This window comes from Pavona decussata, unplaced genomic scaffold, assembly GCF_977016875.1.
Source record: "Pavona decussata unplaced genomic scaffold, jaPavDecu1.1 SCAFFOLD_214, whole genome shotgun sequence".
In the NCBI taxonomy this organism is placed as follows: Eukaryota; Metazoa; Cnidaria; class Anthozoa; order Scleractinia; family Agariciidae; genus Pavona; species Pavona decussata.
The window spans coordinates 3,032,860-3,056,065 of NW_028145619.1; the positions used below are offsets into that span (position 1 = coordinate 3,032,860).

Consider the following 23,206-nt stretch of genomic DNA (forward strand, 5'->3'; position numbering starts at 1 on the left):
TTTCCATTCAAGGGTGGCCGCTTAATACAGGTAAAAATAACAAAGAAAGACAAACATAGGACTGCTACAGGGTGGCCGCGGCCGCTTAATAGAGGTGGCCGCCTAATACAGGTAACAAATAGCGTTTGTATGAGCAAAAAATCGTGACTTTGAAAATTGACCGCTTAATAGAGGGTGGCCGCTTAATACAGGGCGGTTATGTACAGGTTCGACTGTAGTTCGATCCCCCGTCACGCTGCTTTTTTTTTATGGGCCATCACGCGTCGAAAAAAAAACCCTTTGCCACTCTCAACTAAATGCCACTTACTATTAGCTGTTGTGCCCTATTTGTCAGTCGGTTGCCCTTCGTAACATTTGATAGCATTTCCAACGATGTTCAGATTTAGTAGTTTTTCTGGCTCCAAGTCCTCGTACTGGTAAACGCTATTACAATGTTCCAAAACACAAACAGGCAAGTGTAATACACACACACAAAAAAAAGAAGGAAAAAAAAAGTAAGTAACTTAGTCACTTTTTATTGGAATTCTATGTAAGCTGTTAATTTGCATGCATTCCCATGCAAATCCTCATATTAATTTTACGTGCCGGTGATTATAACTTTTTCACTGTTACCTAGTATTACAAATATATAGCTGTCAGTGAGCTTGGGACAGTTGTTAACATGTATGAACCCTAGACAGAAGAGCAACAATCAACTGATGCTGTAAATTAGTGTTTTACTTGCCAACCACCCCCCCCCCCCCTCCCACGCCCCAACCAAAGAAATAGAGCACAAGGGCTTATTATATTCCACATTATTCTGGGACAGATGTTTCCTATTTAGTACCCGAAATGCATAAAATAGCTTTGACAGTTATCTTGAATGGCCCTTTTTTTTTAATTTGGGAGCACTTCCATTTTTGTTTCCTCCCCACCCCCAACCCCAACCCAACTGGATGTGCGCGCGTTTCTGTAATGCAATCTCATTGTTTAATCACGGCGGAAGGTCAATGGAACATAAACGATTTCTTGACGAGAATCTCCAGTTCACAGCAGGATTTAAATGGTTGTTGAAAGAAGTTTTGGTCATTAAGGATAGCAAAGAAGTATTTGACACCTTGCACACGGCAGCTTATGGGGCGGAAGGCAATTTTTTCGGCCGATGGTTGTCCTGACGGACTTTGAAGAATTCAACTCAGTTTAATGGCTGCGGTGTATTACAGTGATTTCGCACAACAAATCATCGAAAGTGCAACTGTATCCAACTGAAACTATAAATTGATGTCTTTTGAAGTATCCAGTTCTCGATATTTCACGAGGTAAGTGGAATTTATCATTATTTTCGTTGTAAATCGTTATTTTCCCGTTGTTAATCTAATTAGGAAGGCGATGTTTGTTGACAAAAGTACGATTAAAACTTCTTCTTCTATAATTTTCTCTCTTTAACTGCCCAAAAATTTTATTGCATATTCTTACAGACGAGACATTGCTCTTTAACCGGGATGCTGTTTTGGGATGCCAACTAATGTATCTTTAGCGATATTTTCCTTTAAAGTCGGCCATTTTTTTGGCACTTGAAGAGTAGTTCAATAGGGAAGAAATTAAAAATTTTTGTAAAAAAATCAGATTTCGATCAAATTCCCAAAAAAGCTTCTCAGCACAACAACAAACATTTGCTTGTTTCGAATAATGAGATTTTGTTCGGATTTGTGACGCTTTCTTTGTAAGGCAAATTCTTAAAAGTGTGGCCTAAAATGGCCTCTAAAAGCCCTCCCAGAGCGGTAAAACCAAGATGGTCGCAGTACAGCTAAAATACGAATCGAACTGAGCTGAAAGTTATATTTATGTGAATCACTTATATAGCCCATTCTTCTGAGAAAGTTTGAGGATTTCATTTTTTCTCCTCCAAACGACGATAGTCGATATTTACAGAGGACGGCTCTTAAGTAATTATATCTCAATAAAAAACATTAAAAATAAAAATTACTAATCACCTTTCCCGCCTAATTACTTAAAAGAATTGTTTCAGGTTGAGCTTTGTTGAGGATTAAAGAGTTAATACAGTCAAAAAAAAAAAAAAAACTCAACACTTGAGTTTAAAACCGCCATGAGTAAACAGATTACATAAAAAATGTTTGTTTCAAGTCTTAATTCAGACTTCATCTAACAAAACACTGTCAACAAACCCTCCCATGGGCTGTTATTATGTCTTCCCCTCTCACAAAATATGTTTTCTTTAACTTCAAATTTTGACTAATATATGTGTACTTAAATTTTACAGACATAAACGATTTTCTAAACCCATGAACACGCACAGCAAGAAAGTTCTCTATAAGATAATCATTTCTTTGTTAACTGGGTCAGTATGGATAAGAAATTTTTGAACTGCTGTGTAACCAAGCATTCACTGCTATTATTTCTTTAAGGGGGGGGGGAGACACTGTAATTGTGAGTGGGGCCCTTGAATCATCTTGAAAGCACAGAATACCCTGTTTACTGGGACAAAAGGGTTGTACAGCAGTCCAAAATTGACATCAAAATTTATCAACCCCCAAAAACACAATGACCTGCAAAATGAAAAGAATGTGTTTTTGATGTGCTTGAAATCCTTTTAGTCCTAATCTCATTTGTTTGATTCCAGTCACGAAAGCTGGTACAAGCGTTAACCTTAGAAAAATGAGGAAAACTTTTTTCTTCTAAGACCCACAGCTAATTTTAGTTGAGAGTATTACAAGATACTGAGGGTCGAAATGGAGCAAACAGAGAGACCTGAACCACACGTAGAAATCAACATGCGATCAAACCAAAGTGAAAACCAATGGGCATGGAGACCCTGAAAAGGTATACCTCTAGCTATTAATGCTCCCTTGCTACCATGCATATAGGAGTCCACTAAAATGAGTTGTCCATCAGAGGCAACAATCATCAGCATTGCCATGAAGTGCGCTACAATGATGTGGAATGGCAACTTTTTTTGAAGTACTGAATGCACAATGTTCTCTAGTTGATGGAATGGCTGTGCTCCAAACAAATCGAACTCTTGTGCGATACCACCAACTTGGCAAAGTTCTCCCACTGCAGCTATAGCATCCTCTGGAGAAACATTCACACCTTGCCTGTCAAAAAGCTCATCATGTATGCTGTTCCCCGTTCTTATGGGGGGCTTTCCATTCGACCAAAAATTCCGGAATGAAATTTCGCGTATTCCGTGTGACAAATGGAACAGTATTTTCCAGTTGTTATGAACCAAGCTGTCCCAGTCCATCACGTACATCATCATTACTTGCTTTAGAGTTGCTTATAAGCATTTTCGCACTACTTACGAAAGGTTGCCGTGGCTCTGGTGCAAAAGAACATTCAAGTCATCTGTCGCATGATAACAAGCGGAACACTGATATTGAGCAGAAGAATTGAAAGCCATGTTGAGTTTGATTTCCGGGCTCTGAGAAATTGGGTGTGGGCAGGAATGGTCGAATGGAACGGAATTTTCCGGTTATTCCGATTTTCTGGAATTTTAGGCCAACCTCCCGAGGTACACCCAAAATTTCGGGAAATGTCTGTTCCATTCGCTCCCAAACCCGGAATTTCAGGAATTTTTGGTTGTATGGAAAGCGCCCATGGCCTCCTTCAATTCCTCCTGTCATTCTGTATTGAGGTAATTATCTTTGATGTTTTGTAAAGTATAATCTCTGTATAGTGATGCAAAGCTCAAAGCTATAAAGACCCAAGCACTGCTGCCATTTCGGCCGTCAACTGTAGACTGACTGATTTCTCTTCGGAAAAGCCACTCTGTGATCCCCTGACCGGCATCAGTTCCTACTACGTGGTTTTCTTGGTGACACTGCAGGGACACAGACAGTTGGCTGGCAGGTGAAAGATACTGCTGTTGTTGTGGAAACTGAGTAAGTTGGCTGGTTTTGAATTCTTGTGGATGTAAAGGAAACTTAGGCAACAGATGCTGGGGCAGTTGTGTGACATGGTCCAGCTGTTGACATCACTGAATTTGAGGGAGTTGGTTGATTAGGGGTTCTTGCCGAAGCTGAAGAAACTGAGGAGGTATGGTGGCTAGGTGTTGTCACCACTGACTGTGTAATAACTAGGGAAGGTATTTGGCTGGATACCCTTGTTGATGTTCCCAAACCAGTGGCAGTTGTTTGGTTGGGAAGTGAAGCTGATACTTCAGGTACTGACTTAGTTGGTTGGGTGGTTGATGCTGGCTGATTGGACGATCCTGTAGTTCCTTCACATGCGGTCTGTAAATGCTGAGCCATCCTTTCTGTTTCTCGGTTGTGTTTCTGGTTATAGGAACTCCATCAGCTTTTTATTTGCGAATATTTAAAGGGTTCCAGGCCCCTCTCTTTCATGGTAGCGGCACATTCACCTTTATCAGCCCAAATGCTGTAGTTGGCTTGCCGATTGTAATACTCAATCATAATTTCTTTTTGCTGTTGAGTGAACACTGTACGCTTTGCTTCCCCAGTTTTCAAAGCATATCCACACGGTGGAATGAAGTGGTGAATTTGAGGAGTGACAGCCTCGAAGCAGTGGGTTGCTGGCTGTTGGGCTGAGGTGGCGCGCTGAATGAAATTTACACTGTAGTTTGGACACTCATTATGGTTAGCAGTACTGCAGGAGGATAATGGAATGTCTTCATTTGTTGTTGCACCAGTTGAACCAGCGCCTGGATGAGTGCGATTTGACAAGGCTTGAAGTTGTTGTTTTGTCTTCTTCAACTCTTTTCCAATCCCATTAACGGCCAATCAAGCCTCCACATGGCTGGAACTGAAAGCTGCCATAAAGAGAGATATCTTTGAGAGTGCCAAGCTTCTCTGGGGTCTTACTTCTATCAATGGTCAGCTTCCTACATGTCACATTCTTTATGGACTATAAAATAAAAGTATAAAGCAATAACAATTATTCGATTTAAAAGTTCTTACAACATAGCCAGTCTTATATTAACGTCTTATTAATGCTGACAGTTTCGATGACTGTCAGCCATCTTTATCAAAACTTGAAAAGCATGAAAAGTGTCAGAAGCCTTAAATAGGCTTTTGAAGGTGTTGATTATTGCGATAAATGCGCAAAGTCACTCTGTAGACGCCCCCCTGGTTTGGGGGTGGAGATCACTTGTGTCCATATGGGAGAAAGCTGATAGGCTCCCTCGTCCCTGTTCATAGTAGGAGTGTTCGATCTAATACATATGCTTTCTTTAATCCATCGCTTAAACTTGTCGCCGTCCTGCTCAACTATTTCACTTGCTTCCCAATTCATAATATGATTGTTCTGACAGACGTGGTCTGTTATGGCTGATTTATGGTGTTCATTGGTAGAAGCTCTGCAGGTGGTTCTTGTGAAATTTCTGTTAGAGATCTTTTCTGCTTCCTTTCTATGTTCTGTGATCCTGGTTCCCAGCTGTCTCCCTGTTTCACCGATATATACCTTTTGGCATTGGCTGCATGGAATTTTGTACACCACTCCAGCCTTTTTGTGCTTCTCCACTTTGTCCTTCGGGTGAACTAAAACCTGTCTGAGGGTGGTTTGAGGTTTAATCACTGTGGCTACCCTGTGTTTGGTGAATATGCGTTGTATTTTCTCTGTGAATGAACGGACATATGGGACAGTCACCACTGCTCTTGATTTTTCTTGAGCTTTATCTTTCTTGGATTTATCTTTTCTAATAGCTTTCTTGCTGTTCATTTGCTCTTTGACCTTCTTTATCGCCCAATCCGGGTAACCACATGTATGGAGGGCTGTTCTTATGTGTTCTTCCTCTTGTTTACGGTCTTCTTCCTCCGTAACAATGCTGTCACTTCTTTCCAATAACGTCCGTATGACAGCAAGTTTTTGCTGAAGTGGATGATGCGATTGAAACGACAGGTACTGGTCTGTGTGTGTGGCTTTCCTGTAAACCAGTAGTTTCATGGATCCGTCCTCCCTCCTGGTAATAAGGGTGTCCAGAAATGGGATCTGGGCATTTTTCTCTTGTTCGTGCGTGAATTTGATGCTGTTTGTTTTGTCAATTCTATTAAGATGATCTGTCAGAGCCTCCACCTTTCCCCTCTTAATGATTTCTAGGATGTCATCCACATATCGTTTCCATAGCTTAGGTTTACAGTCTATGGGAGCAGTGGCGATGGCCTGTTGTTCAAGCCATTCCATAAAAAAGTTAGCCAGGATCGGGGATACTGGGCTGCCCATGGCTGTGCCGAACTTCTGTTTGAATAATTGTCCTCTGAAACTGAAGTATGTGGTGGTGGCAATAACTTCTGTGAGATCCATTATATCCTCAACCTCTAGGTTTGTTCTTTTCTTTAGATCTTGATCTTGATCTTGATCTAAGCGTTGTCTTATGATGGTTTCTGACACTTTTCATGCTTTTCAAGTTTTGATAAAGATGGCTGACAGTCATCGAAACTGTCAGCATTAATAAGACGTTAATATAAGACTGGCTATGTTGTAAGAACTTTTAAATCGACTGTTCACTTATCTAGCCTGATGAATTTCTTCAAGAATAACAATTATTATTTTAACATGAAAAATATGGATTCAGCTTCTCTTAGTAATAATTAACTAGGTTAAACATGGTTATAAGGCTTAAAGTGTATATGGCAGATTTTTTTTATTTGCTTGATCGAATCTTCTTGTTGTTCTCGTGTGAAAATCTAAAAAAGAAAATTGCCATCGATTTTTCTTCCCCTCGTTTGAGGCAGTCAAAGATGTGAAATTTCACTTCCAGGTGTGTACAAAACCGCGCAAGGCGGGAGACTAGGGATAGTGGACCTCTGACGTCAATACAAGAACGCCACATTCGCGGGATTCTCTGTTTCACTTTTAAACATCTTTCGTGTTGCTGCAGCCGTAAACAACGCACCGCAGCACCACCTATCTTCCTTTGCATTAAGAAAAACACTGAAACAGAGAATCCGTGAAAGTGGCGTTCTTGTATTGACATCACAGGTTCACTATCCCTAGTCTCCCGCCTTGCGCGGTTTTGTACACACCTGGAAGTGAAATTTCGCGTCTTTGACCGCCTCAAACGAGGGGAAGAAAAATCGATAGCGCATTTATTTTTTCGATTTTCATACGAGAACAACAAGAAGATTCAATCAAGCAAATAAAAAAAATCTGTCATATACACTTCAATGTAGATAATCAAAGACAGCCCCTAAACAGGTTATCTACAAGTAAGAAATTCTGTGAGCAGCTGTTGTGTAACTTCAAAATTCAGCTATACATTTCTCCCCGGGCAAAGTAACTTTATGTATCCTGGGGTCAATTTAATAAATCTTTTACACGTGTAATTTTTAAGTGTAGCCATTGTAAATTACACATGTGAAAGCTTTATTAAATTGACCCTCGTGGTCACTTAAATAAAACTTTGACAACTGTCATTTACAAGTGTAGCTATTGTTTTGAGACGCTAAAACGATGGCTACACTTGTAAATTACACCTGTAGAATGTTATATTAAATTAAACCGTGGATGTAGTTTACTACTCATAAGATCTAAAGATAGAATTAAATGTTTTTATAAACCCGTTCAGCAAATTAAAGAGAAAATTGGCAACTTTTTTTAAGATCATGTAATAACTTAAAATGAGATAAATTTTCTTTTCTTTGTAGTACGTGATTAATAAATAACCTGATAGTGACTGTGATCTTTTTCTTCTTTTGAACTATCATTCGGTCCTGAAACAATACAGTCATCTCTCTCTAAGACAGGCACCATCAGGACCTTTCCTGACTGTCCATCATAGTTAGGTGTCCGTGGAGAGCTGACTGCAATAGATGGACTGTATAATTATACAAAAACTAAGCATACCCCAATCAACTCTCCAAGCTGATTTCCTGTCTCTAAATTGTTTCCCACTCTCACCCACCGCACAATTTTGTGAGAGATATGGGCAAAGTGAGTATCCAGCTGCGACTTCCCTTCTCCCGCTTCAAAATTAATGTACTCAACAAGGGTCAGGTTGAGGACTTCGTTAAGTTCAGCCAGGTACAACATGAAACCAGTATTATGATAATGCGGACCATTATCTAAAAAAAAAGGAATACAATTTCAATCCAGGGAAACATGAAGTATTTACTTATATGTAGCTGGTTTAAAACCATCTTTCAGTTTCTTTTGATGTGGTTCTTATTAGAGGCAAGTACACAATAATAAAATTATTGAAGGAGGCACACTTAATATTTTTTTCATTCCAACGACAACAACAACCACCACAAACACTGACAAAATTCAGTCAGTCTTCACATCTACACTGTAGTTTGGGGCGAAAATATGCATTTACTTTTTATATTCATTCATTACTTTTCCTGACTTCCTCTCCAGAATTGTTACGAGTTCAGAAACCTTTTTCTTTTTTAGTTGGCTTTCATTCATGCCCTCTTCAGCAGGTGGTTGCTCAGGCTGAGTAGTTGATATTCTCACCACCTTCCGTGCAGACTCTGCCTTTCCTCCTTCAAACCAAAATGAAGCTCGTTTCTTTTCATAGGAGCACTTGGTACGCTCCATGTCTCTGAGCACCTCTTGGCGCTCTTTGACCAGCAAGAGATTGGTGGCCGCATCCCACCGGTTTATCTTGTGGTGGAAATATCTTCGCAAGTCGTCATTCTTCTTCTCAACGCCTGCAAAACAAATAATGTTTAAGTACAGAAAAATTAATATGCATACCACCTTGGAAATTCCAAAGGAGAGAGGTCTTTTTTAAAGCTCCTTAACTCTAAGCAAAAAAAAAAACAACTTGAAAACAAAAACTCTTCACAAATTTATTTTCAAGAAAACGTTGAAATGTATTTTTGAAGGTAGCAATAGTCTTATTTTCAATCATATAGCTATTCCTTTCGAATGTTTACCCTTTGCCATGGAAGTGAAATAATTCAGAATGAAAGAAAATGCACTACTGAAAAGCACTTAAGATATAACTATGTTTGAGGAACACTTCAGTTATGTTTCACCGCACATGTAAAATTGATACTATTTTGTGCTCTATGCTTGTCTTCTATGATCACTTGAGTAATTATACTAAAACCTTGTGCATACCTTGGCCACTAAGCAAAAGAGACTGTGGTGTAAGGCCATAGGTCTCGGCAAACCAGAGGGCACATTCTGCTTTCTCTCTGCAAAATAATGGTTTTGTTGTATAAGCACTTCTTATCTTCTTCTTTTAACGATTTGCCGCTTGTTAAATTTAACTTAAGCTTGAATGAGTTTGTGTTTTGTTCGCTCAATATAAAAACGAGTCAGTTGCCTTCGAGTGTTTTTTAAGTACTTAAACCCGGCATTTCAAACGTCCTTTGGAAAGAAGCAACATTGATTGCGTACCTTATGTCTTTGAGGTGGCGCTGTTGTTGTCGACGGCCGACTTGGTCGATTGTTTTCCCCTTATGCCCACTTTGGTTCTGGGATTCTTTCAGCTGAACCATAGCGTTGTACAACTCTGATGCTTTCTCTGTAAAAATATCAAGTAATACGGTACGATCGTGTATAGTTAGTTTGCCTTTTCAAAACCAAGAGATAATTGTGTTTTGTGAAATAAGTTGGCCTAGCTTTTGATAAATACATCGAAAGTAGCTGCATCTGACGTTTATTTTTCTTACCTTCAAGTTCTTTTGTTAGTTTTTGGTTTTCACGAACCAGTTCTTGTTCCGTTTCTCTTAGGTTAGTGATGATCTCCTCGGGCCCTTGGGCGATATCATCTGAGTTGAGGGCAATCGTACACCAGTAGTTTGATCGCAGAGCGTGGCGGCTTGTGTTGTTGGTGGCATTTCGAACCTTTTTAGTAAGGTAATTCACCTTGCCATAGACGAGGATCCCGACACGAGATTTGCAAAGGGAAGACAATCTGTATCCAAGTTGCAGCAAGCTATCCTTGGGCACCTGGAACATCTGCTCAGGTTTCTTGATGGCACGACATTGCCAAAGAGCTTCTCCGTTAATTTGTAAATAAAACATCGGGTCACAGTGTTTTAGCGGTGTGGATATGTGTAAAAAAGCAGGGTTGATCGGGGATTCAGTGAGCTCTAAAAAGAGCTCCCGATCAACCTTCTGCATTTCTTGTACGGACGACATCTTGACTTATGGTTTCTGATAGCGAACTGACTACCTCCTCGGCCGCATTCGAAATGTGAATAAAAGCACTATTGAAACAGTTTGCATGTAGGTTGTCAATGGTTACACAATACCGCCTTTTCGGTACACTTGTGAGTAAAAAATCTTTTTTTTTTAAACAGCCCGCAATTATCATATAAGGTTATTTTAAATAATAAACGCAAAGCGCTGATTCTTTTTTTATCTTTAACGTTAAGAGTGTAGAAACTGCCGGGGCCTAGGAATCGAAACTGTTGCTTCTTTAATCATTTTTATATTAGCCTTTAAACTGCTGTTTTCTTGTTCAGTCTCAACGCTTAATAGTCCCAAAGGGGTCCTATTGTTTGCGGAGGCGAAGCTTTGACTACATTTAAATTCTAGCGGGATATTCAAAATAGGTTCGTTCTATTCCCCTGGGAGTTTCTAAGGAGAGGGAAAGCAAGAACTTTGTGGAAAAAAATCTAAAGTTGGAGTTTGCGACCACTTTGAACTATCAGTTTCATTTGAAACTTGGCGTAAAGCCGTCTCAAGCAATATACGGTCAAAGCCATATGCAAACTTTCTGATCAAGTACGCGAGCGAAGAAAAATTTAGCTTCGAAGTTTACGCTCGTACCAAAAATTCCTTGAAATAGACCAGATTCAAATAAAATTTGCGACTAGTTCTAATTGTGGTAAAATCTCAGAAAAGGTCTCGTATCTTCTATTGATGTGTCATCTTGAAAAGCCATATGCAAACTTTTACGAAACTTGGCTAATAAGCTTGTAATCACGCAAAACACACATACTGTTTGCAGACGTCGGCCATTTTTTCTTATTGTCTGGACAGCTGGGATCATTATTCAGTTTGAATTTACGCGCGGACGCCACATAAAAGCCCCGGATGTGTTGCGGAATTGTGGGCGATGGGAGCATTGACAAAAAAGTTGCATGATGTTTTCAATAACGATTGATAAGTTAACATCAGTAAATGTTTGCAAACTGTTAATCCAAGGCTACATGTACACTGCATGTGTTAATAGTGTTTCAAACCAAATCGCTCACTCTCCAGTCTTCAATTTTAGCATCTACCTCTAAGCTAACTGTAACAATCCAAAGAACAACTTACCTATTTCAGCTGCTATTAGCATGTCTGGCATCTCTTGTACTTCTCCAACTTTGCAATAAAAGAGTTGTTGTTTATATTAAACAATTATTTATATTGAAATTATTCATATTTTATAAAGTGCTTAAGTGCTACAAAGCACTTATTGCAAGTGTAAGTTTCCATACTAAACTTAGTATTAAGGTGTCTGTAATAACCATGTAAACTCTACTGGGAATTCCAGCAATTATAAATCCTCAGGAGATGACTTTATACATGTAAATCTTTAGGTAACTCAACCAGTTACGCACTACACCCGTCAATAACATTTAATGTTTTGAGTGTGCATGTCACAAATGAAACTCTACCAAATGGTACAGTCGAAGGTCATAAGCTTGATCAGCAATATACATGTACTCCAAAGCAATTAAAGTACTAGAAGTTCTTCAAATGTGAGTCTCGGTTAATGGTTCCACAACTCACCCTCTCTAGCATCTTTATCCCATGTTGACCTATCATCATCACGCCATGCGATTCTGACCATGGGCACATTTTCAATTTTATCTACAAAATTGCAAACAGTGAAAGGCAACATGATTTTCTCTATCTCACCTGCCACTTTATCAGACATGGACATCAATAATCTTTGTTCTGGTCTGTATACATGACAGTTTGCTCAAGTGGTTTGCAGACTTTATGCATAAGTGACTTAAATCCCATCTAAGCTCACTCCTTAGATATGTTTCTTTACTATTGTTAATTGCTTTCTTCTACATCACTTAAAACTATACAGTGGTGCATTTGGACTGAATTCAATTATTGTTCCATGCTTTTTTTTTTCTGTCTAAAATGGGTTCAAAATTAATTAATACACTGGTAGCAACTAACAAAAATTTGACAAACTACCATTCATAATTGTGATTGTTTTGTTTTCACTACTCTTGCCAAGAAAACAGACCACTTACCATATGATCTTCGATAAAGCTTTTCCACGTCTGAAATGGAAGGACCTTCAAGTAAAATAAAAAAAACAAAGTCTGTGATTGCATGGTAGAGTGTCCATACTGACTTTTGTCTTAACATGTACTTGTCTCCAACAAGTACTACCTATTACTTGCCAATAATAAAAATACTGTCTGTTGAGTGTTGATTTACCTTACAGGTGTAGTTTATGTTGTGAAGCCCAGACACAAAGTTCAAAGTTGACTAGTACTGTATTAAACAATATCAGAGTCATTGGGATTGGCTTGCAAAGAACTCACTATAAACTTTTTAAAGGTATCACCCACATTTTCAAATAACATCCCCCACAGTTCCAGAGATTTTCTCTGGATTAGTTATTTTCAAGATTGGGTTGATCACACTGGTCTGTTATTCAGTTGTGGAACCAACAACTGTAAACATTCAAAATTATTTGGTGTGCAGAAGTGTATAGGTTTACAATCTTGCCTTAAGGCTTGTGCAATTCTGCAGAACCTTCCAAAACTTCACTTGCCTCAGGGTGGTTACACGATAAAGGTTAACTTTTAAAAGTAGGTTGGTTTTGTGCATTGATGATTTGGAATACATTTTCAAACTTTTTATACACTGCACCTGATAATTGCTGCCTTGGAATTGGCGTTGATTGATGTACATGTACGTCGTCTTCACTATCACTAACGTCAACTGAAAAGACAGTAAAACAGCTAAATACTGTTGCTGTATATGTATTTACAATGTACTGGCCTTATTGTCCATGACTGTATAGTTACAAAACGTTCTTAAAGCATTTGATTTCCATTGAAGAGTGACAGCTAGAATAAACATGTATGTTGAAACTGTAGGACAATGATGAAAGTTGTTGATTAAGTGGTCCATCAAAATTAGTTTCCACTTTGCCTATACAAAAAAACAAAATGACATGCCTATGCAGTAGAGTTATAATCTCAATGGCATTATTTAGACAATGTACTACTTTTCAAAGGCAACATACAGTAGAAAGTTAACTTGTGTCTTATCACATGCATTCCAGTCGGAGTAGTACATTCACATATACTTTGAATCTTGTACTTTTAATACAGTCACTCAGAGATTTAGTGTATATTTGCAAACGGATAATCTTACAAAATTACAACATTAAATGAGCAGTGTGCATTAACATACAGGTATTTACCAATGAAAAATTATTTCATTACCTGTATCTTGCCTTGGAATTCTGTTATAACCTGATATATAACCGTCAAAAATTGTTTTATTTTAGTTATTTTTATATCAGCGATAGAAATTAGCACCTGCCCACTCACCTTGGCGAGTGTCAAATCATTGTAGTTGTGAATGTTTTGGTAACAAGGTCAATCACCCATATAGCTAGTACTGTCAAAATTCATAATTTCCAACCCTGTATATCATGAATGTAGTTGTGATTCTACAAGGAATAATCTTAGAAATAAGCTGACAAAGTCCAAATGTAAGGACAAAAAAGTTGTTCAAATACTCTCAGGCAATTCATCGAAAATGTTTTAATTTTTTATTTTTTATTTCAAGACTTACCTACAATAAAATAGGATTGAGAAATGGGTCATTTTGCAACTCTAGCATCCCATTTACTTCCTGTCTAGATGTATTCTAGAAGAAACTTACCGAATTTGCCAAAGTATGGGTCATTGGAAGATACAACTTATGAAATGGTCAATTGAACCGGGAGTAATTACAATGTAAGTGGAAGGCTTATGCCAGATCCCAGGATGAAAAGAATGCAAAAATGTCCCACTATTCCTGCACTATTGCCGTAAGTGAGAAAGGGGGGAGGGGGTGGGCACAGCCGGAATTGACTGATGCATAATGCAAAGCCTTACTGAGTCATAGATTTATCTTGAAAATTTTTCAAATAAAGGAGGTTGTAAGTTGTTAATGTTGTTGCTAATAACCATCACCGCATCGATGAAATTTGGAAATGTTCCAATTACATTATTTTATGCTTCAATAAAATTAAAAACGTGCTGAGATTATGGTGCAATTTCCAATTTTCATGTTGAAGCATTCCGTAGACCCCCAAAAGGACAGCACCCTCAATGTTTTTTTGTAAATAAGTTACACGCAATAACTTATTAACGCTATTAGTTTAAATTTATAATAACTAACTTTGGCGTGATGGTCCAGCTTGTTGATGATCTTCTGCAATCTCCACTTGATCGTCGTTGACGACATCTAGGGGTACGGTAGCATGAAAGAAAGTCAGAAACGCTATCAATGATTCATTGTAGTTCACGCTTTAAACTGATAAAACGATATAAACATTAGCGTACCCTCAATAATTTGCCTATTTTCGTCTTGATCTTCTCGACTGTCCATTTCTTTCTCTTCTTGTGCTGGCTCTTCCGTTTGTTCTGAAGAGAGAATAAGAAGTTGATGTTACAATCATCACCCTTTTAAACAAATACATGTAAATAAGATCTTAATTCAATGTTGGAAAGATGAATGCAACGAGCACAACAAATTAAAATGTTTTCTATTTCCCCAAGTAAGCATTTCCCAATGCAATAAGCAGTTCCAATAAGCAGTTCCGACAAGCAGTTCCTATGTCACCAGGTTGCAAAGCCAAATAACTCTCTACACATAACTTGAAAGCTCAACATTCTACACCTTAAATGAACATTACTAGTCTCTGAGCATAATCTTGTGCAGTGACATAAAATTAAAAACAAGCTTCACAATTGAATGCAAAATGTAAAATCAGTACAAGTTAGATTTAATCAAAATATACTGGCTTGGGGGAAGTTATTAAAACTGAATTGTACCATAAATGCTTGAATGCAAAGCTAATGAGTGATTTACCCTTACCTGTTTAATTGGTAAATGTATTCTGTGATACACTTTATAAGGAGATCTGCAATTAGAGGTTCACCAGATTCTGGTGCATCTAGTTCCAAGTTTGTACAATCCACTTGGTATTCCTTTACACTTGAATAAACCTTCTTTTTAAAGAAGGTGGTTGCCAGTTCTGGAGTAAGTCTGTATTTCTGCCATTTCGATGACCTTAAAAACATTATTAATCAAATTTTAATTCTCTGTAATTAATAATAAAGGTTAATAAATTTGTCAGGCTAAAGGCCCAAGCTGAGCTAAGCCGCACAAATTCGAGTGAAAAGTATACGTATTTATATGTATATTGGTGAAACTCGACCAAATTGTGATGTAAATGAACCACAGGAGGATGCACAAGGGACATGGCAGATTTGCCGAGGGAGATTAAAGAACAAAACTCGAGCAGTGAAGAAGATTAGAAGGAGACATCAGGAAACCACAGAGCAAAGACAAAAGAGGACATCACTTCGAATCAACTGTTTATCCAGCCCTTGCTTCATGAGGCTTTAAGAGGGACATATTTCTAGTTAACCATCATATAATTTGCTAAGTGACAACAAGGGCTGATAACTGTGTCCTTTAATTTTATTAGCCAATCAAAATAGTTTTCAATTGATTTAAACTATTAATATTTATTGCAATAATTGTTAATGGTTTGCATTACCCCAAGAGTACCGAGTGTTATTGAACATGACAACAGCTGAGAAGTGTCATATCATGACAGTTAATGAATTCCAATTAAAGTATATTACTTGGACTGTCTTCTTCGTGGGTGGTTTTGTTGTCCCCACCCTCATACACTGCAACTTTAGAACCAAGCTCTAAACAACAGAATTACTGAAACTTACCTTTTCAGCAATGCTGATCAAAAGTCCATAATTTTTTGGGCACCTGTCGTCTAATTCAGGAAGGGATTGGACTAGGATTGAAGCAATTCCTTGAGTCCTTGTCTTTATAATGTGCTCCAGTTGCTGGCTGAGACCAACAATCATCCTTATAGCACCTGATGCCCCACTAAAAACCTCCTCGCTATCAATTTCAGCCTTTTGTTGGGCATCAAGCCCATACGGACTTCTTCTTCCCTCCAAAAAGGGAATTAATACCAAGCGTCCAGACACCCCGGAAAAAAAGAAGAAAAAATGCTTAATTTAATTCTTAATGTAGCATTCCCTATTTAAAATAATTCCATAAATTTTGATGCTCAATTGCATTTCATAAAGGTCAAGTGGGAGCATGACTGAAAGAACTTGTCATATGTGATGATCTGAATCTAGAAGAGGCATTTGTGTCAGTGTTTGTGACATGCTGTAAGGACATGAATCTTGTGTTTCAAAAATGCCCTATAAATAGTTATCTAGTGACAGCCCATTAACAGACAAGACTTAACTGGGCCCCTGACATTGGGTATTTTGATTATTACTTTTTTGCTCAAAAGTTGAAATTTTCTGTTGGCCAAAATTAAAATGGGGTCCAGTTGATATCTTGCTAGTAGTGCCTAAAGTATTTTTTGGAGTTATAGAGTGCAAGGTCTAAATTAATTCGTTGCAACAAACATGTACCTTGGGTCTTTATTGAGGGCATAGAGGGCCTTCTAATTAACAGTCAGGATTGGACAAGTTCTGGGAGTGCTTTCGAGAAAGCATGTCCAATCCTTCCCCCTATTGTAAAATGCTTCTGCGATATCCTCAATCTGCTTTGCTTTCTTGACGTCGTCAAGGACAGAAGGCAGAGTTGTCCAGGCACAAAAACGAGGAATGAACCTGTTCTTCGCCGAAGAGTAAAATGAGCCAGAATTTCCATTTAGCCTTAAGACAGCCCTCGCTGATTTTGTCTTCCCCAGCCGATTTATACCACATACCACTGGTATTGGACAGTAGCCTAAGATGTCATTGCCTCATAATGAAAGCCAATAATCATTCCAGCTGTAATTTAATACAAAAACTATCTATTACGTTATATTTTTACCATGAAATCATTCATGTTTGTTTAAAAAGTCCGTGGGTCTTTTATATCCCAGCAAAGTGGGGAATCATTAAATTTTTGAAGGATTGGAATACTAAAAGGTATCAGAAACTCATTTTGTGGGCGTGGGTGAAATTCACTTTTACCCCCAAAATAGGTGCAAAATTTTGATTTCGTTCCTTCCATATGATTTCCCCGTTCAATACCCTTCAAGGTACTGGAATAACTCTAACAGTGGTTATTTTACAGGTCAACATCCTAAGTGGTACAAAGTGACAAGGAAAGGCATATGACAATCACCCCCACCCCCACAAAAAAAAAAACAATCATTCTTATTTGCCTGGTATTTTAATCCTTCCTGGTTTTTTTTATATGTATGCTCCAAAACAATATTTTTGTTTTCCAGAAAAGCTGCATTTCGACTGTATATGTGCTATCAGACATTTAAAGTCAACGTTTTGGAACTGGGGGACACACTCTAAAACATTTGGTGGACATATAACTAACTGCTGGAGCGAAGTTAATTTCTATTAGAAAATTTGCATGATGAATTTGGCAACAATTTGTATGCATGATAAATGAAAAAAATACTCATATTTCAATGATAAAATGTCATACCAATTGTAAATATTGCTGCCATCAGGTTGTCATGAACTGTGTTTACCTGTGCATTGATGACCTGGTGTAGGGCATGGCCATATAAGGGAAGTCTGATGCTAGGTGGACACCCAGGCTGGTTCCTCCTTCTTCCTCCTTCAATTTTAGAGACCTCCTTCATCCACAAGATGGATAAGGATTCTGGATTGGTCACTGATCCATCTCCAGTTAGCTGCAGGTCAGGGCCAAAAACCCAAACTTTACTATTTGGCTGTTGACCGATGCAGACAGCAGCCTTATAGGTGTCCTTAACATTGGCTAGTCTGCACTTTCTTAAATTAAAGTAGTTTCAACTATTACCATTTCCCCTAACTTTTAGTGGTATGTTGATAAAAAGGTGCCTTTTTAACTGTACCGTTTGGCATTTGAACATTTTTTGCAATCTGTCGAACCTTGAGGCATTGGGCAATTTTTTTGACAAAATTGTTAAGGGGTTGTCCAGCATGGCCGGCCGGACGAGACCCCCTGGCAATCACACATTAGTTATTTAAAATTAATAAAATTATAAATGAAAATGATATTTGAATTGTACTTGATAACCAGTTGAATGGGGTAAAACACAATGCGAACTGTATCTGATTTAGATTTTACACTTAGTACAAGCTAAATGTAAAAAAAAGCCCAACAACAGCTAGTCAGGAGAAATAAAAGTTTCGGTCGTATTCTAACTAGTGTCTCGTAGCATCCGATCCCAAAATACTGCCATTAGTACCAAGAGCCCTAATTATTATGGATGAACTGTTCTTCGAGAAAATGAAAAAGGAAAATGTCGATTAATGCTGTAATATGCTATTCTTGCGAAGTGTTGCACCCGGATAAGTTTGGCAGATTCGGGTTCCCGAATATTTATATTGCTTTTGAAAACAACAATTGCTCTTTCAGAGTATCTCGCCAAAGTTTTACAGAATACTAGCTATAATGAATCAGCAGACATTTTAACAAATAAAGAAGTCTTGACTGTACTCTGTTTTGTTGTAAAGCAGGCAGGAAGCGGCTAGAGCTCGAAAGAAGTGTAGGGGGAAACACAAGACAAAGTCGAGTGTTTCTCCTACTTTTTCATTGCTCTAGCTACTTCCTAAGTGCTTTACAACAGAACAGAGCACAGTCGAGGCTTCTTTATTTGTATTATGATTAATAATATTTTATTTCCATTACATTCACCCTATGTACTCTGATAAAGCCAATAAAACCAGCCAATCACAATCCTTGTTAGAATGTTTCAAATGACTTGATTGGTTGAACAACATGAAAGCAGTCAGACATGTCAAAACAAGGGATCAAAGATTACAAATTTGCTCAGTTCAAATGTAACGCAAGTAGTGTCAGCGCTACTTGAGTTTTCCATTCCCTTGTAATTTAGTAATCCACTTTCTCCTGTGGTTGAAGGAAACTGTCAAGAGGCTGTGGATGGTTTTGACTTCTGGTTTTTTCTTTCTCGTCTCCTTAATAATTTGGCTGGCATGGCCTTCTTCGGTTGACTCATTTTCTCAGGTTTCCATCATGGTCTTTTCTTTTGCAGGGTCTCTACTGGTTTTCTGTTATAATATGCCTTTTTTAGCTGCATGAGGGTAGTGTTCTAGAGTGACAAAAAAACACCAGTTGAGGTTGTATAAAGCTGGTACACATGGCTGATGAAAATGGGCACAATAGTTATTTGAAGATGTCCACTTAGCTAGCAGAATAAAGACTGACTCTGTAATTTTTAGCAATTATTTGATCTCCCTGGACAACAAGATTGACATTTTAAAATGTAAATTCATACACATTGTATAACGTATTAGAATCAATTGTACTCAATTGGTAAGCAATTTTCCTAGTTTGAGAGTATAAAGCCAGGAATTTTTCCTTACATTACAGTATTTACTATTTCAAAACTAACAATTTATTATTGTATGTTTCCCGTGCGAGTGTTTTGAATTTTAACTTCAGTTAAATGAGTCTTTGTTGGAAAGATTTGTAGAGAAATGTTCAAGATTCCATTCAAATGCCAGACATCACAAAAGAGGAGTTTGAATGTTTATTTCATTTTGTGAAAGACTGGTCACATTAGTGATATAGATTGACTGCAAGTGTAATTTCACAACATAATATTGATAGCAGAACTTTTACATAACATCCTGACAGAAAATGAAATAGTGAATTTTAAGGGTCTGTGCACACAATTTTATATTTATTTAGGTACGTACCCATTGCTTAAAGGCATCCTGACGAATTGGATTCATGGGGTCCTTCATTTCAGGCACCACAAGTACTATCTGTTGTGCGCACAACTCAAATTCACTTTGGGAGGGCTTATCCCTCCCAGTTCCTGCCTGGAGAATAATGAGGGATGACTTGATAACGTCATTCCTGGCTCTGGAGGAAAGTGATTCTTTCTTTCTCCTACATTCCTTAACTCTTGATGGCACCACCAAGTTGAGTTTTTGAGCTAGCGATAGAATATCGCCATTTTCCTCAGTAATGGCAACAGAGGAGGCCTCCAGAGATGCCGCATGTGGACTTGCATTTTCCTGAGATTTTAAGAAATTAAAAATAAAGCATTACAGTAGAACCCCGCCTTATGACCACTTCGTTAATACAACCACCTCATTGCCATGGCCACTTTATTTTGTCCCGAAATAATTGGAATGTTAGTCTTTTTCTTATTTTTACAACTTCGTTAATCAGACCATCCCATTAGTACGAACACATTTTTGCCGCCCAAAGGTGGTCACATTAACGGAGTTCCACTGTACTAAGTCATTTTAGTGCATGGCAAGTATGCAAATGACAGAGCTGAGTATACCACCAATATTCTGCTTTTTCTTGTCTCCCTTAACCCTTTAAATTTTTTTTTTTTGGCCATTTTTGAGGGCACTAGCTACTAATAATTTTGGTAAAATAACAATGCACAGGAAGCATGGAAAACCATACATCGTTTTTGAGAAGATAAAATTTCCTTTCTTTTCATAAAAATTTTTTGATTGACAGGTGACCCCCTACGGACATGTGACGTCATTTATGCTAATTTTTTTTGGTGTTTTACTTAGGAAATATCGGTATTTTGCTTTGCTGTACCCAAGGCATTTGTAGCTGGGAGCCTTTTGTGTCTCAGAAAAGAAACTTGCACATTCCACAGTTACGTTGATGTACTTTTCAATGTCACTCTGTGAGCCATTTGATTGACAGGTGGCTTCAAAGTTGTCACGTTTTCTACCCTTCTTTTCTGACCATCTTAGTCTGACCGTATTTCACCAGGTTTAAAGACATGCAACTGAAACCAAAACAATAAAAATAATCTGAAAAGTCATGAATTAACTTTCATACATTCTGCAATGGCAATTCTCATTAATATTGATTACATCTATGCTGCATTAGACACGTGGTGTGATGCAACACACAAACATGTTGATTACAAGATCAAATTATGTCATAAAATTGCAGTTTAATCATTATAAAAATGCCCTTACAATTCACTTATAGGTTCCTACATTACATTAGTTTCTGAAATTGTCACAATCTGCTGTTTGCCACCTCTGAAAACAATTTCTATCAAGCTGAATGCAAAGGGGGACTTGACATTTTGAACACTGCCAAGGGGTTTTCATTTGTTTTTTCTCCAGCTCATAACAAAGTTTACGATTCTTTCTTCCTAATGAAGCCTTAGTGGATTTCTGGTCCAGTCTTTCATTGTCAATAGGAATTGGACAGTGTTCAGCCCTTATATCACTTTTTGGTGGGCGCCCAACCCCCCGGGCAGGATTTACCTGCTTTTCACTGATTGTGATAAGGGACTTCGCTAGATTGACTTGATACATTTTGTGGTCAAGTTCCCCACCAGTTGACTGATGAATAATAAAACTATTTACAATAGCAACATCAATAAAACAAAGAAACAAATTTTTCCACCATTTTTTTTAGTTTTCCTTATAGTTTCATAGCATTTGAGAAGCTGGTCTGACAAATCGACCCCACCCATATTACTGTTATAACCCTTTACAGGAGGTGGAATGTTTACCCTTTGTTTTACATATCTGCCATCAACAAGGACACCCCTCCCTCTTTCAATGACCATCCCTTCCCGTGGCTGGGTAAAAACTAGATATCACACAAACAACTTTAGTATCCTTCCATTTGACAAATACTGTTTGCCCATCACGAAACCATCTTGAGGTCCCGCGTGCTGATTTGAGTGGAAGTGGGTTTCCGAGGTTTTTAGGAAATCCTATTCTGTGTTCCCTTATTGTTCCTGTTAAAAAACATCCCTTGCAAAATAAATCTGTACATAGTTTTGGACTACTGTAAAAGTTATCACAAAATAGATGGTATCCCTGCCTAAAGAGTCCATCCATCAATCCCATAACAACATCATAACCCAACCGATGGGCGGTAGGGGCTAGGCGTTTCCCGGCATACACCTGAAATTTGTATGTGTAGCCCGTTTCAGAACTAGCAGGTACCCATAATTTGAAACCCCGCTTAGTTGGTTTGTCTTTGATATATTGCTTCATTCCAATTCTCCCCTTAAAAGCAACCTTTCTTTCATCAATAGAGATGTTTCGATATGGTACAAAATACGATCTACACGCCAATCGCAAGTCATTCATAAGGGGTTTCAGTTTGAAAAGAGGATCATAGGGTTCCTTTCTAGCCTTTTTGATCTCATTTTGCCTATCTAATTCAAAATCACATAAATGCAGGGCAGTTAAAATGTTCATAAAGCGAGTTCTGTTCATGCCAGAAGCTCTCACAAAATCTTGTCCAGTACTCTGTCAGTGTCGGAACTTCCACAGGGCCCATGAAGATCAAGATTCCAAGGAAAGCCAGGAACTCTTTAGAAGTCAGCTGAAACCAAAGAAAATATGATTTATCAGATTTGAGTTTATTTGCATATTTGTTAGTATTTGCGACAATAATATCTATACTGGCTTTAGTGAAAAACAAAGAAAACAATAAAAAAGGACTCCAGTTTTGGTCTCTGGGTAACTGGAAACCAGGATCACGCGTTGGAGTGAACAGCATTCTGTTTGGGTCTGCATCTGGATCACTGGAATTCCTCCACACATTCCCTGCATCATCATCGTCATCATCACTGCTGCTGTCTTCTGGGGGAGTAACTCGCCGGGCTCTTTTCCTGGGTCTGCTGGTGGGTGCCCTGTCATCACTGTCACGTACTATGGATGGACCTGGTTCAGCAACAGTTGGACCAGAAGGGGTGTCTCTATAATAAATTCAAATCCCGAACAACCTTTAAATTTACTAAACATTATGCTGATATCATAAAAGTTATATTGTAAAGGATTGACAGGTAGTGCAAAGGCAAAGAAACTAAAACAATAATTATTATTTTACACAAAACAAAATATAAAAATGTAAAATGCTACTGTTATTCATTTTTAACCCTTTCCTCCCTAAAAAAACGAAGCAGATACTTGGAAGCCTTTATGAAAGTTTCAGGGAAAAAACCCAACACTTTTTACTACTGAAAACCGCAAAATTCAATTCCATACATTTGAAGAAAAGACAGTAAACAGTGAAATCCGATACAACTATATTTCACAATAAGCTCTTCGAACACACGCAAACTTTATCATCACGAAAGCCTTCCAGA

General features: G+C 38.1%; 1 protein-coding gene across 1 annotated transcript; it reads right to left on the bottom strand.

The window, feature by feature from the left end:
* Positions 1-3,602: 3,602 nt before the first annotated feature.
* On the bottom strand, positions 3,603-8,023 carry LOC146460307 (uncharacterized). The gene is made up of 2 exons (XM_085088244.1): positions 7,801-8,023; positions 3,603-4,863 (listed from the first exon to the last, which is right to left on the bottom strand). The coding sequence occupies exons 1-2, from the start codon at positions 7,984-7,986 to the stop codon at positions 4,729-4,731; spliced, it is 321 nt and encodes a 106-aa protein (XP_084944370.1). The 5' UTR covers positions 7,987-8,023; the 3' UTR covers positions 3,603-4,728.
* Between the last annotated feature and the right edge of the window lie 15,183 nt (positions 8,024-23,206).

Excerpts from the sequence above, each read along its gene's own strand:
- LOC146460307 (XM_085088244.1), bottom strand. The coding sequence starts at position 7,986 with ATGTTGTACCTGGCTGAACTTAACGAAGTCCTCAACCTGACCCTTGTT. Across the intron at positions 4,864-7,800 it reads AGCTTGGAGAGTTGATTGGG|TCCATAAAGAATGTGACATG; the intron begins GTATGCTTAGTT and ends TTTATTTTATAG.